Here is a 16,353-nt window from a genome sequence, read left to right on the forward strand (position 1 = left end):
CACTGAAAAGACAGAGACAGATATACAACGGAAAAAATATACAATAAAGGACATATCGATTCATAATAAGTCAAAAGGATTTATAGATATCTTTCCATTCAAAAACAAGGTGTACTCGACTAGTAAATTCAAGGACGCAATGAGAAGTGTAGTAAAACAGATATATGCCGAGATATTTAAAGACGGGGATCATATATTCATGTACAATGTTGACGTCTATGAGGAGTTTTATGATATCTGGAAGTACTCTCCAATCTATTTAGTTTTATTCAAATATGAAAACATGTATTTAAGTTTTTCAGACATTAAAGATGAGCTACCGGTGTGCAACATTGCAGACGTTATCGACAACGGTGAATTATCAAAGGATTTAGTTAAAGATTCCACTATGATTCTGGACGATTTTAAGGGCGATCCAAAAATCACTGAATACAAAAAAGAGTATCAAGACTTATTACAAAGATTTCTTAGTTTCACAAAATCACATAAACCTAATGGGCGGGTGTCAAACGCGAACAGACAGGATCCATACACAATAGCATTGACTTGACCGCTCTACGCAAATGGACAGAAACCTGGGAACTTTTCGATACCGACGTACCTACAGACGGGGCATGGCCAATACTTCCTGACAAAGTTGTTACTGTACCAACTGATATAAAGCTTGAAGATTTAGAGGGACTTCCAGATTTTGACTTTACGATAGAGGGAGAGGCAGCTTGGGTCGTAATTGAACTTGACATTGTAAAAAACGATAAGACAACCGAAGAACAGGAAAGAGTGTGGCGATCTCGTGAAAACAGGACAGATCTTAATGATCCTATGTCTTCATTGAGTAGGCAAACTGAAACTAGACTTGAAATGTATTTTATTCACAAGTATGAGTGGGATAGTTCGAAACTAGATCCCTATAGAAGATTTACAACAAGACTTCAGAAAGCGTGGACAGAATTCCAGGCCCTTGTTGAAGCAGATTAATGTATGATTATGCAGTCAGAGGACGAGTATTTCAGCTTTATTTTTATAAATTTCAAATACATTTATGTTAGTTTTATTTAAGAATTGAACGCTTCTTTTTATAATTTTATTGGGGTGTAAAGGAGTGTACCGAAGCAAATTTTGTATGAAGCGTAGAAGCGCTTAATTCATTCTAAAAATGTGCGCACAATCAACGCTTTTACAAGATTTTATAAGCCAAGTTATAAAAAGAAGCATTCAATTCTTTAAATTACATTTTTATGCTACACAACAACCATGAAATTAAGAGTTATATCAAGCTTTTCGTCGGGTTTTACTATGCATTATTCTAACATTGTCACGGATAGCACATGCAGTCACATAGCTGTTGTATTTTATACGGAGATACAATTTATTATCATTGGAGCGTCTAACGATTGTTGTCAACCAATCAAAATTACGTATTCTGATGAAACATACATGTAATGTTATTATTTCAAAATATATTACTTCTTTTTTTAAAAATTGATCAGTTAAGGTATGAAAAAAAAAATCAATCCGTACAATTTACCAAAAATCCACTCTTTTTTGGCCCCTTGAATTCGAAAATAAATCAACCAAATAAAATATTTAAGATGTTCATAAGACTCATATATCAGTACATGTAATTTTTAACTTTGACTTGCATATTTGAATTTTAGCTTCAAAGGTCTTTCGGTTAGTACTACTTCGGGGGTGTTTAACGACCTTGGTTACCAATAAGGGTTTCCCACGGTCGGTTAATTTCATCTAGTGCAAACTGCAAGAACTGCCAGTGCCAAAAAAGCCTCAATTGAAGATTATTAATATTAAGATTTGAGTCGAGGCTTTAGCCAAGAATATATATTTTGCAACAAGATGTACATTTGTGTAAAATATCTTTTTGGGTACAACCTTGGTTCATATCTATTTTCGTCCAAAAACTTTGTGTAAAATAACCATTATAGGTGAAATATTTCAATTTCAACATGTCTATGACACCGTAGTGACATGTCTGCAGTTAAGTGTTCAGATTATATCAACCAGCTGTTCATACCGCCCCGCCGGTGGTCGTCTCGAATGCGGGACGTTGTAGGTTCGACCTGGTCAAACCAAAAGCTTGAAAATTGGTACGGCATCTAAGAGTATATGAGCAAAGACTGGTGGCAAGGTTCCTGACTTGGGACAGGTAAATGAACACGTCGCGGTTAAAAAAATGGAGAACTCAACTAACTTTTTTTAGATATCATTCAGTGGAATAAGAAAAGGAACATTCAGGAAGGTACAAGAAAGACAATTTGAAAGAAAAATATATCATCAAATAATTAGATTATAATACAGGTATTTAAGACAATAAAAACACAGGCGCAAGCAAAATAATAAATACAAATACCATATCAAAGAATGGTCGCCGTTACAGAAAGCAAGCTTCATGTACTGAACCTACATATATCCAATAATACAGTTCTACACACTGAAGTCGTGGTGTCAACGTATATTTGTTCCGCCTAACAGAAGTTCCACTGGAAACTTTGTTATAAACAATGTCATAATATCTATTCCTGTTGGAACAAATATTCTGTACTATTTATTCCGTTAGGAACATATACTGTAATATTTATTCCTGTGGAAATAATATTTCAGAATATATATTCCTTTTGGAACTTATATTATGAAGGAACTTCTATTCCGTGACAGTTTGACAGATAAGTCACATCCGGTCTGATCGGGGTTGTAAAATGCGCAAATGCACGGGTTGTGAAAACTGCATAGGTTTCGAGCATCAGCTATTCGGAGTGGACTGAAGGCGTCATGCATGGCTATTAGGCTGGATTTCTTGTTTATATTTACACTCTTATTTTTTCATTTCCTTTCCCCGGTCTACCTACTTTTCAAGTCCTGCTGATGAGCTGTATTAAGTATCGAAACCCCGTGAGGTATTTGTAACTGTACGCTACAATAATAACCGATCACTCATGTTTTGGGTAGAAACACTGCACCTTTCATATGAAGCATACTTTTACGCATTTAAAACATGAGAATACATCTTAGTCATAATTCTTGAACATAACAATTGGCAATGGAAACTAGTTTTGAGTTAGATCTCAAATCTTCTCCTTTTAATCTCGAAGAGTGAAATAATGTATACTAAAAATCAGTTCAGAAAACACACTTACTCTATAATACCAGACAACAAAACACACAGGTGCAGTAGTAAATAATTTCATACATATAATGTTCGAAGTTGCTGACAGGAAGCTGTAACGGTACTTAGCTTATTGATATGAAAATATGCCGTGTTATACTTTGCGTCTCGTTATATTAACGATCTTCAAGAAGCCCGATGCTATGGTTGGTTAATCCTCTCTTCACGACAAATATATTGTTGTTTCAGCAGACAAAGCCTAAAACAAGAACTTAATGAGTATTCAAAGCAGAAAAGGGAAACCATATAAACCCCTACATCATTGACGTAAAGGAAACCACAAATCCGTCCTTCTCCTTTGGTATACAGAGAAAGAAAAAAGGCTATATAAATCTATCTTTATACTGAATACCTTTACTTCACAAAAATCCTGATAAAGAAAGATATATAGCCGGGTCGTCAATAACTTCAACCAGAGATCCTTCTCAAGTTCTTACCACCATTCTTTCTACAGTGTGAAATATTGTATTGAGATATAATTCGACCAGCGGTATCAATCAGAAGTGGATTCTTAAAAATTCTAAAAATCTACTCCTAAATCTTCAATCACAGTCAAAAACCTTTGATTTTTCTAAAAAAAAAAACCATTCCTGTTTCCCATGCGCAATTAAAAGATGGACTACGTTGTCTTGTTAAACTTTTTTTTTTGTGATTCTAAAAACAAATACACACAAGTTGATATAATCAAAATGCTGGACTTTTTAATCGACAACATATTTGTTGAGTTTGGTAGAATGATATTTCAGCACACAGTCGATATTCCAATGGGCATGCACTTATTATGCAACGCTACTAGCCGACTTGTCAAATTTTAGTACTCATATGGAGAAGAATACAAACAGAATCTTCTCAAAGACAAAAAGAAAAAGCATCTTCCATAATTCTTTAATTTCCCTTTCAGATAAATTGCTTGTACCTTTGATTTGTCTCTACCTAATAGATTTACGAGATTTGAGTATTGGTAAACTATTGTCGTCTTAATATACCAAATATCTTTGTATATATTTATCAAAAGTATAGCTCAGATAAAGAAATCATGCATTAGCTTAACTTCTTCCTTCCAACATCAAGTCCCTTAATAGTACGGAGTCCGTTCAAGAACTAATGCTGGACGGATTGTACACAGAAATGCACAGCCGCGCCCTATCTGATCGGGGTCTGAAAGAGTGCCTCTCAACCTCAAATTTCCGAGCATCAGCTTTTAGGTGTTGTCTGTAGATTACATAAAATTGAGAATGGAAATGGGGAATATGTCAAAGAGACAACAACCCGACCAAAGAGTAGACAACAGCCGAAGGTCACCAATGGGTCTTCAATGCAGCGAGAAAATCCCGCACCCGGAGGTGGTCCTCAGCTGGACCCTAAATAAAATTGTGTGCTAGTTCAGTGAAAATGGACGTCACACTAAACTCCAAACCATATAAATGAACTAAAATTAAAAAACATACAAGACTAACAAAGGCCAGAGGCTCCTGACTTGGGACAGGCGCAAAAAATGCGGCGGGGTTAAACATGTTTTGTGAGATCTCAACCCTCTCAAATGCATGTTTTTAAAGCCTGGATTTAATTCTGGATTTTGACCTCGTTTTCCTGTATACATATGACACTCCTGCCTCCGGTCTATCTACCGATAATCTGTTAATCCATATATCAATTATTTCATGTACTGAAAATCCATGAAATATTTGCCACTGGACATTACAAACGACGACCAATCAACCAATTAATGTTTATAATAGAAACAGTTGCAACTTTTAAATGAAGCATCATTAAACACATTTTAAGCATGACAAAACATTTTAATAATATTTCTTTCAATGGCGACAAAAATACCAATGCATGGTTGAAATGATATTAGTTGGGTTTTAAACTTAATGAAATCATGTATGTCATATACGTTCTAAATTGTTGTCCTTAGAGATAATGTGTAAATATATTAGAAATTTAATATAAGTAGCGTTCAAATAATACAATACTTCAGTTATTTAAAGAGAAAAGATTCGTTCAACCAGGACAATATGTCACTAATATTTTGTGTATTGGGATATTCATATTTGTGTTATCACCACTGAGAAATTAAAAAATGATCAGCTAATTCGATATTTGTCTTGATTAAATTAATCTGGTAAGTTTTAGTATACTTGAGATTAAATAGCTTAACAGTAATTTGAACTGACTTGCTCATTATCGTTTAAAACTCGAGTTTGATAATCCTATAAATAACAATATGGAAAGTCACTTCGAGCTAAACAATGCAAGGTATGTCAAATTTAAAAGTGGCGATTATAGTAGGGGTGAACGAGAAATTTTACTTCTATAAACAAATAACAATTTTCTGTTTTTCGCATTCAGCAAAATAATCCCGACAAAGCATCTAGTTACGCACGATCAAATGGTGACGCAGTATATATCATTGAGACACCTATACTAAACAACACAAAGAAAAAAACAACAAACAAACAAATGACACTCTACATTTTGCCCTGTGTGTCAGTAACTTTCAGAGTCTGAGACATTAACCTACTCAAGAATTAAACACCAAACAGTAATAAAACAGTCATACTTTGAAGAAAACATCTTTATAAAAAATAAAGATACGATAGCACTACCAATGAGACAACTATTAACCATAAACCAAAGGTCGAGGATGCAAACAACTATAAGGCAGTATACGACCTTCAGCAATGAGCAAAACCCACACCCGGTACTGTAAAATATATAATATTTCAAATAGATGAATGGTGTCAAAACTTTGACAAAAATATTAAAATAATATTTACTTTTGCGGAGAACAGTTTTATTTTGATGCATCTAGACATTTAAAAATACTTGTATGACATTATTACGCAATAAGTATATATTTATAATACGGGTATGATTGTATGGAACAATAAATCCGCTTTATCAATGATTAAGCAAGGATTTTGTCTGAATCTAAACGGATTTAATCGCCCATGTAGATATATTTACACATTCCAATGATCATCCATACACATATATACATGTCTGTTCATATAACAAACATAACAATGAACCTAATTTACAGGTCAAGTAATGGGCTGTAAGAACAGCACCTCCACAAAAGTAGAACCTTTTAATCAAACAAGAGAGAACGGTGTTATACCTACCTCACAGCAAAACGGACACATTCCCTCCAAAATATTGGACACACCTAGAGAGACATTGGGTCAACTACCTCATCAGAAGGATACGTACGCTAATAATGCTGTTAACGATACTAGGATACTAGAGAATCAAACTGAGGAGACTCAGAAAACGGCAGAACATGCGGAGGAGGAACCAGATGAAACAACCGTACAGCCGATCTCACTAAATCAAGATACCGTAACGTCAGGAGAACATCCGAACGAGACAGGAACAAAATTCGAGAATCAGAGCGAAACAGGAACGCCTCGTGATCTGACAGCAAGATCATCCGGTGATCAGAGTCAGCGCTCTACAAGCAGGGAACCCGTTGTAGTCCCTACAATGTCAATGGCAGAGGAAGATCTATTACGGACTAATTATACGATTAAGGACATCTCGATTCATAATGAGTCAAAAGGATTTATAGATATATTTCCTCTTGGAGAAAATGTGTACTCGACTGCCAAATTCAAGGACGCCATGAAAAATGTGGTAATACAGAAATACGAGAAATTTAAAGAGGAGGAAAAGAAAGTTGATGATTATGACTATCAAGAAGATTTTTATAAAAACTGGAAGAGCTCTCCAATCTTTTTAGTTTTATACAGATATACAAAAATGTTTTTAAGATTTTCAGACATTAAAGCTGAGCTACCGGCGTGTAAAGTGGCGAACGTTGTCGACAACGATGAATTAACTAAGGATATAATTAAAGATTCCACTACAATTCTAGACGATTTAAAAGGCGATTCAAAAATAACCGAATACAAAAAGGAATACCGAGACTTATTACAAAGATTCTTAGATATTTGTAAAAAATTAACAACTGGAGACGATAGTTTCAACGATTCACACGGACCTAATGGACGTCTGTCAAATATGACAGGACAGGACCCGAATACAATAGAATTTCCTATACCAGACACAATACAAGCTGACTTGACAGTTCTACGCAAATGGACAGAAAAATGGCAACCTTTCGATACGGACGTGCCAACAGAAGGGGCATGGGCAATACTTCCGGACAAAGTTGTAAATGCACTAACAGATCTTATAGAACTTCAAGACTTTTGTCGAATATCTTCGGACGGACTCCCGGATTTTGACTTTACGATCGAGGGAGAAGTAGCTTGGCCCGTGATTGAACTTGACATTGTGAAAAACGATACGACAACCGAAGAACAGGAAAAAGTGTGGCGGTCTCGTGAATATCGGACAGATCTAAATGATCCTATGTTTTTATTGAGTAGGCAAACTAGACTTGAAATGTATTTTATTAACAAGTATGAATGGGATAGTTCGAAATTAGATCCATATCGAGGATTTACAACAACACTTCAGAGAGGATGGAAAGAATTCCAGGCTCTTGCTGAAACAGAGGAATTTACGGTTATACCAGAGGACGAGTATTAAAATATTTGAAAAATGTGCATGTTAAATTTATTTTTTATATCGCTTATCTCGGCGTCTTTTAAAACTGACCAGATATAGCATCAGGTAGTTCTGATATAAAGTTTTAATATTTTTGATAACCCATGCAGATGATTCACGCTATGATAAGTGATATTGTGTTTGAACGGGCACAGGACGTTTGCGCTTTTTCACCTGTAACACGATAGGACATTTGCGCTCCAATTGCGCATTAAATTTTTTAGACACCTGTATTAAATTGACCGGACATTTGCGCTTTTTACCTATAGTTGTCTACCTGTAATTTTAATGAGTTGTAATCATTACGTAGATAAATTCAACTCATATTTGTGGGTTAGTTAGTTCACATTGACACAGTCTTAAACATAGAGTTTAAGTAATAGTTATACACTGAGGGATAGGTGTGTCTGGATAAGAAACCCCGACGGCCGGAGGCCGGAGGGGTTTCTTATCCAGACACACCGTATCCCGAAGTGTATAACTAACTTACACCCGATTCTAAACCCTATATTTGTTTTCATTGAATATTAAATGAAAAAGAAGGGATAGCATTTTTTTGACAATATCAAACCATGATTACTAAGAATTTTTTTTTAAATGAAACCCCACTAGTAACCTTACTTTGACGGTCTTCATTCGAACTTTGACAAGTGAGTAGATTTGACAAATGTCAAAGTTGCCGTTTTGCATATTCCCGTTAAATTCATGTGCTATTATGGATCAGCAGGTCAAGGTTGGCCATATCGTGCATTCTTAATACAAAAAAATACATCATGCTCCTTGTATGCAGTTGTCAATATGGACGGGTATGAGACGGACGACATTTTGAGTCAGACGTTGGATTTGGCAGAATAGTCTAAAGATAACGCAATATTTATAACCCATAAAGGTAATCATAAATTTATTTTACATGTAACTTACGGTTTTATAAAAAAAAAGCCCCCCCCCCCACCTCTTCTCAACATTAAACAAACAAACATTCATTTCAAACATACTGAGGAATAGGTGTGTCTGGATTAGAAACTGGACGACCGGACACGCTTAACATACAAAAATACAGATTGCAAATGTTGGAACCCCCCGTTTGCGGGGCAATCCAAAAAGGGGGGTCCGAGCCTTGGAATCCCCCTTTTTTACGATCAATTCTTTTGAATGGGGACATATGGCTGGAACACTCCCCTTCTTTATCCTGGGTTGGCACCCCCTTTTAAAAATGGCTTGATCCGCCCCTGGGTGCCATCATCATCTTCAACAATCCAAAAATTAATAAATTTATTTTTATTATTAAGACTTAGTCTAAATGTAAACTATATGTTTTAATGTATAATTTACATAAAAGTTCCAGGAGTATTTAAATGATTTGTTTTATTCAAAATAGATGTTAAAGATTTATTTTGCTATTGGAATTTCGTGAAATATGTTTTTTTTTTAATTTGTCTTGAAACAACTTGTAGTGAACACTATTCGCTATTCGTAATGTCTTGTGTTCATGCTATTAAAAAAAAACCAATTCATATTGTTATGAATAACGATGGACTGTGTTTTCGGGATGTAGAAGCAGGGGTTTCCAGAAACCCCGCTCGTCATACCCTGTGGTCAAAATCCATTGTTACTCGTAACAATAGATCTATTCAATTTACCCTTGTTTCAGAAATAGAAACTGTGAAGGATAACAATAGAACTGGGGTGTAAAGTTATAGACTAGTAAATGAAAAAAAAATGTATATGTCACGATGGATTCTTATCATTGAACAACAGTCGGTTAATTACAATTCCGACGTTATATTGATGAACATGCAGGGACCTCAGTCAAGAATTGAGAAAGAGTAACTAGAATATTTTTTGAAATGTGAGTGATATACCAGTTAGGCATATTACAAGAGCTAAATTTGTTTATTCCCTGGACTGATATGCATAAAACCACTCAAGTTACGATATCCAATCGTAGTTAATTTATCGTAGAACATGTAGAAAAATCCGTCCGTTCGGAACAAATCTTAACGTAAGAAGCTTTATGCATACGGGCCCTGAGCTTCAGATATCAAGCGAAAACTGACCTTTGATGACTATATGTGTCTTATATATAGCTATATATAACTATATTAATGTGCTATGAAATGACGATTAAACTTTTAACCATAATGAAAATTATTACTTTAACTGTGCCAGGTCAAACCAGGAACATATATATTAGATATACTGTTCCCAGGTCAAACTTACCGATCCTAAGACAGGATAAAATAGGTGGGAAGTCATAAGAAGCAAATATAGTAAAGCGCGAATTTCCTATGTAAAAAGGCGCAAATGTCCTTTTTTAAAAAGCGCAAATGTCCTATAAATTGAAGCGCAAATGTCCATTAAAATAGAGCAAATGTCCTATGACAAAGCGGAAACGTCCCGCGTCGATTTTAACTTTATTTATTTATTTATTAATGAACGAAATGCACATTTATACCCCGAGGTATATTATACCATTCATTTTAAAGGTAACATAGGTGAAAACAAAGATAATTAATGATAGATATGATAGTTATTATTAATTTTGAACATATTTGGAAATTTGAATTATATATTTTTCATATGGAATTCTGAAAAAAAAATAAAGTGATTATGAGAAATCACGTAATAGCTTAAGACATACATGTAACTTAATTACGAATATGTAAGAGTAAATAGTAATTTGTTTCAAAATTTTACAGAATAGGGATCGCTTTAGTAAACAGTTTTAGTCAGTTCGTAAGTTGCTTCAAGGCATAAACATGGAGTTCGTTTGTCAGAAACAAATTGGGGAAAATCATAAGTGTACGATGGATTTACTTTCAGTATCGAAGAAAAATGCATGCGCGCAAATGTAATTAAAAGCTGCGCGCAAACGTAATGATTTTTGCGCGCAAATGTAATGGTAATGCGAGCAAATGTAATGCACCGAACAATACAATACAAATATATACACAATGCAAAACAATCAGTGCAATTTACTTGAAAGGCTGCGGTTTCTCCGCCAATTCTACTAGAATTGCTTTATGGGTCAGTGCATGGTAGTTGAAGGTTAGTTGTCATATACCTACAAGTTTCCATTTGTTTACTTGAAACTATAATGTACCAGTATATTGTAGTTTAATAAATCTCAGTGCACCCACTGCAATAAAATCACAAAAAAGCAGTGGAATGCTTTGATTCAAATATCCTAAAGTAAGACTGGGATAATGTACACAAATGTATATTAGTCCCAGGATCAGATTTACCAGTTTCGTCGTGATTAATTTTCTTGATTGTGATATTACACCTTGCTTCTTAATCGTAAATGTAATGTGTCGCTACTATTGTAATGCAATTGAAAGCAAGCAGCTTATTTATTTTCTTTACTAAAGGAGCCAATGATTGAATGTTATCTTCATATGAAATTATGAAATTAGACCGCTTTGTGGTCTCTTGCACGATGTGAGTGCGTGAGGTCGTGGGTTTGATACCCGATTGATCGAACCTAAGATATGAAGATTGGTATGTGATGCTTCTCCGCTAAGCATGTAGTATTTAGGAATAAGAGCTAGCAAAGACTGGTCGGCCCGGAGTCAGAATAATATGTTAGGTTGACATGTTCTCCTACGAACTGTTACCTTGCCACGGTGAACTAGCACGTTAAATCCAGCTCAGCGTATTGGAATAGAACTAATCGGGGTTATATTCATATCACATTATGTTCTCGTCATGAATATGCATTTAACTTGCCACTGGACGTTAAACGGCCATCAATTATAATCACTATATGTAATTAACCGACTAACAATTTGGTTCGTTTATAGCGTGTTTTCTGGATTTACCTGAATAAATATAGCCTCGATCATTTGAATTTATACATCCCCGGGTTCAAAATATTTGTATATGATTCAAACGTTATTTAAAAAAAAAAATAAATATGAATTTATAAAATAATTGGTTATGCGACCACGACCTTTGCCACACATGATCATTAGAGATCGGGGTCACCCCAAGGCTAATTATCCACTAGATTGTTAAAGATCTTGTGCATGGTTCAAAAGATATTGAACGGAGTAGAAAATTTCAGTCTGTTCTCAATCACTATGACCGTGACCTTTAACCAACTGATCTCCCAAATATATGTCTAGTTCATGCAAAGGGACAATTTCAAGCTACTTTGGTTAAGGTTGTTGCCAATATCAATCTTTAATTGTTGATGTGACATTGGCCAGTAACATAGGGAACTCAAAATCGATAACATACTTCAATAAGGACATTACAGAACTATGTTTATAAATGATTAAAAATATTGTTCAAAGTATGTCTAAAATCACGAAATTTGTCAAAATTCCTGTCCCTTGATTAGTGCTTGTTCCCATCGATTTCTTCATCAGCCTGTCTGCAACCTTTAAAGTTAGGTATGGCCGTAAAAATCAATTGACCACTAACATTTTTAAAGACAAATACATATTCAGAAAACCATTTATTATCTTCAGGGATCGTACCGCTGTTCCTACACCCAATTGATCCGACACCCCATTAGTACGACACCCCGATTGTCCGACACAGGTTGTAATTAAAAAATCTGCTTCGTAGAACCGGTAGACGTGGTATTTGAACTAGTGCCTACCTTCTGGTATGTATAAGAAATACAATATTATGTTTTTCTCATACAACATATGACCTAGCTATTTCATAAAAAAAAAACTACTGCGCTAAACAGAGAATTTGATTGATTGATTGCTGTTTGCTTTACGTTCAGTGGCAAATATTTCATACATGTTCAGGACGAGAAAATAATAACAATAAATACAATAGATAGGTCTTGTAATGTGGAATTAACCGGGATGAAAGGCGTGGAATTCGGACTGTCACTGCCGGAAAATGAAGGTATATTAGAGAGGGACAATCATGCAACACGCCACCTACGAACCCCCAAGGAGTTGTTGGTAGGGGTCTTAACGTCCGTAATGCGAAACACTTTCTCTACACAAGGCATTAGATGTAACGTCCTAATCCTGACCGGACGTGGTTACGTATTTATACATCAGTCCCGCACAGTTAAAACGGACACCGACTTTAGCGGGGTTTTACAGCCAGTCGGAATAAGACCAAAAGTAAAAATATTTCCGCATACCCCAGTCAACCTTGAGGTGAAAGTAATTTGGAGAACAGGCTCTCGTCGTAAAGGAAAATGTCCAGACCGCAATTTACTCTCCGAAACGGTCAAAACTGGAAAAAAATCATTTCCAATAAAAAGAAACTTATATTATCCAAGCATGTTGGTTTCCATGTATATACACTGTACTTGAATTTTAAAATCTTTATATACAATGAACTTGAATTTAAAAATAAAATATGAAAGTCAAAATATCCGTAGTAAAATTGTACAATTGATAATATTTGTTTTTTTTTATTGAATACTTTTTTAAGGTTGTTAAAGTCAATAAAAAGGATTGCATTAGCCGTCAGAATGGACTTACAGTGAATTCTTACTATACATTTGCAACTGGGCGTTAAGCTAACAAAATATCAATCGTGTAATAATGACTGGGAGTGTACCCTGAAAGCAATGATTTTGACTTTGTATTGCATATTCATTAAAAAACAATCACTCAAAACAAAATAATAGTTTAACGGTGTTTTTCTTTCCAGCTAAACAAAAAATCGATAAACGGTCAACAATTTGTTAATCAGTGAACAGCATAAGCAAAAACATTGTGTGAAATAAGGTCATATCTTGGTCTTCTTTAAACCAACAGTATAACCCTTGACAAAGTTAGCTGTGCAGGATGTTTAAATTTGTAGCCATGTCTGGTCAGAATGAGGACGCAAAATGTATTTGCTTTCCCATATCCAATATACCCTCATTTTCCGGTATCATTCAAAATTCCCCGCCCTTCATTCCGGGCGACCCCTATTACAGGGCTTACCTCTCATCCTGAACATGCATGAAATATTTGCCACTGTACGTTAAGCAATCAACAATCAATCAGTATTAGTTCTTTCTTTAACTTATCTGCTCTAGCTTCATACCTATAAGGAGTATTAGCATGTTCTTGTGACATATACAGCATTTGAAGTAATAAATATAGTGGTTTGTATGTTCGGATGTGAAGTATTTTTCATAGCAAAGAAACATTCTGATTTTGTACAAAACTCCAACAACCTTATAATCTTATCGTTTGTCATGTCGAGGAAAATTAAAACATTATGTATTGATAACTCTATTGTATTGTTATTTTCCCCTATTACTATTTACTGTAATATATTTTGAAAACTCAAACAGTCAGCAGATTATCTACGGGAAACGCGCAAAACACTGAAAAGTCGATTACTTGGAAAGGAGATAATTATTGAACCAGTTAACTCACTGTTTGAAAAAGAGCGAAATTGCGGCAAAGCACCTCAAGACAAGTGTTCGGTCTTAATTTCATTCATTTGGGTTTTTTTAACTTTAGTTTGCCTCAACCAAATGTTACGAAACTCATATACAATACTTATTAGCACAAATCAAGTTCGAATTTGGTTGGCGTCACTTCTACTGTTCCGGAGTTAAGCCCCTTATTATATGGAACAATTGCTGAAATTTTCGTTTCCATTCTCTAACTTTAATTGCCTCAATCAAATGTTTTGAAACTTGTACACAATGCTTATTACCACAAAACTCAGATCAAGTTGGAATTTGGGTTGCGTCACTTTTACCGTTCTCGAGTTATGCATCTTTATAACTTTATATGCAGGCGGGGGCATCATGTATGTCCCATGGACACATTCTCCATTTATTTGGTTTTTATCATTTAATATAGATTACCAGAAGCCTTAACAGTTTTCTTTATTTGAGACAGAAAATGGTTTCCTCCTACAAATCCATGATGCTAACAACTCATCTTTTATACCCAAGGTGATCTAGTCCCCATTAATATGCAAGAAATATTGTCCACTGCACTTTAAGCAAACAACTAATGAATCAGTTGTTTGGGTTTGTTGATTTTAGGTTACCTGGATAATAGGGACTGTCACTAGATCACCATGGATATAGAAGGTGTGTTGTTAGCTTTATGTTTTTTAGGAGGAAAACAATTCTTTGTCTGAAATAAAGAAAACTGTTAAGGCTGCTGATAATTTATATCAAATGATAAAAACCAAAAAAAATAACAAATTACAGTCTCTTAATTTCTGCTTTAATCTTTGACCTAGTGACCTAAAAATCAAGTGGTCTTTTTCATCCCAAGGCATATTTAACATCGAATTCCCCAAATTTTAGCCTATTTATAGGTACTGTGACCTTTGACCAACCAATCCAAAAATCATGAGAGATCTTGTTCTTTCTAAGGGTGCATTTCCAAGCTAGGTTTGGTGAACATTGGACATGATTCAAAAGATATCATACAGAATCAAAACTTTTTCTAAATATTCAGATATTAATTGCTGCTATGACCATAACCTTTGACCTATGGCTTGAAAATCAAATATAGGACCTTTTCCCTCCAATGCACATTATCAAACAAAGGTTGAAAAAGATCTTACTCATGGCCAAAAAAATTGTCTGGAAATTTCAGTCTTTCTATGTAGGTAGTAATTATGACCTTTCTCGGACTGGAAAAACATCATTCAAGTCTTCTTTCTAGGAGGCATTATCAAGCTGTTTGGTAAAGGTTGGATATAATATTTCAAAAGATATCATTTGAAAATCAAAATTTTACCATAATTGCAGTCAATTAATTTCTGCTATTTCCTTGACTTTTGACCTAATGATCCCATAATCAATATATGGACCTCATCGTTACACTGAGCATTATCCAACTAAGTTTTGTGAAGGTAAGACCTATGGTTCAAAAGATATCTTCCTGAACCAAAATTTCAGTCTATAAATTGCTGTTGTTATACTGACCTTTGACCTGAAAACCTTTTGGGTTTTTCATCGTTCCATTTGGCATTTTCAAAACAAGTATAAAAAAATTTGACAAGGTTCAAAAGATAATTCAAAAACCCAAATTTTGCTGAAATACGGAGACCTTGACCTTCGACGCATTGATCATAAAGAACAAAATAAGGGTCTTCCTCACCCAAATTGGCATTATAAAACTGAAGCTTGGTAACAATGTTGTTTATGGCTCAAATTTCTTGTCCAGAAACCTGAATTGTTTATGTCCAGACGTCCAGATGTATATATTATATAATAAGCCAAAACACATCCTTTTAACAATCAACAATATATCAATTAGATTGGTTGTGAAAAGTGAATTGACTTTGTGTATAGTAGCCACTTGAAAAGGCAGGGGCAAGGTAAGTATGGTTAAAACGATCTCTTCCAACAAGTTACCATGATCCATTATATCTTTCCTGAATCTTTGTTAAAAGTGCTCTTTAGCATTGATGGGCGAGACAGCCTTGGGGCATCAAATTTAATTTTTGCATTCCATCTGGATGAACCAAAGGCACTTGTTTCTATCCATTGGGAGATTGTATCCATATATAATAGAAGAAGGTGGCTAATGAATGTCATGACCATCTCCGCTTTAGGACCTTTTTGGTACCAATAGCTTAAAGTAAAATATTCCCTACGTATACCTTATATGAATCATTTTATTGAATATTTTCCTTACACTACA

General features: G+C 34.8%; 1 protein-coding gene and 1 long non-coding RNA gene across 3 annotated transcripts; both read left to right on the forward strand.

The window, feature by feature from the left end:
• The first annotated feature begins 5,092 nt into the window (after positions 1-5,092).
• On the forward strand, positions 5,093-7,756 carry LOC127699127 (uncharacterized). 2 transcript variants are annotated; one of them, XM_052202870.1, is made up of 2 exons: positions 5,093-5,306; positions 6,228-7,756. In XM_052202870.1, exon 2 carries the CDS (start codon positions 6,236-6,238, stop codon positions 7,739-7,741), a length of 1,506 nt encoding a protein of 501 aa, XP_052058830.1. In that variant the 5' UTR covers positions 5,093-5,306; positions 6,228-6,235; the 3' UTR covers positions 7,742-7,756. The 2 variants fall into 2 exon arrangements, with proteins under 2 accessions (XP_052058830.1, XP_052058829.1); XM_052202869.1 differs by lacking the exon at positions 5,093-5,306 and adding an exon at positions 5,347-5,440.
• A 490-nt stretch (positions 7,757-8,246) lies between these two features.
• LOC127699166 (uncharacterized) lies at positions 8,247-10,393 on the forward strand. The gene is made up of 2 exons (XR_007981115.1): positions 8,247-9,928; positions 9,969-10,393. It is a non-coding gene; the product is annotated as an uncharacterized LOC127699166 (long non-coding RNA).
• The last annotated feature ends 5,960 nt before the right edge of the window (positions 10,394-16,353 follow it).

This window comes from Mytilus californianus, unplaced genomic scaffold (assembly GCF_021869535.1).
Source record: "Mytilus californianus isolate M0D057914Y unplaced genomic scaffold, xbMytCali1.0.p SCAF_4, whole genome shotgun sequence".
NCBI classification, from domain to species: domain Eukaryota; kingdom Metazoa; phylum Mollusca; class Bivalvia; order Mytilida; family Mytilidae; genus Mytilus; species Mytilus californianus.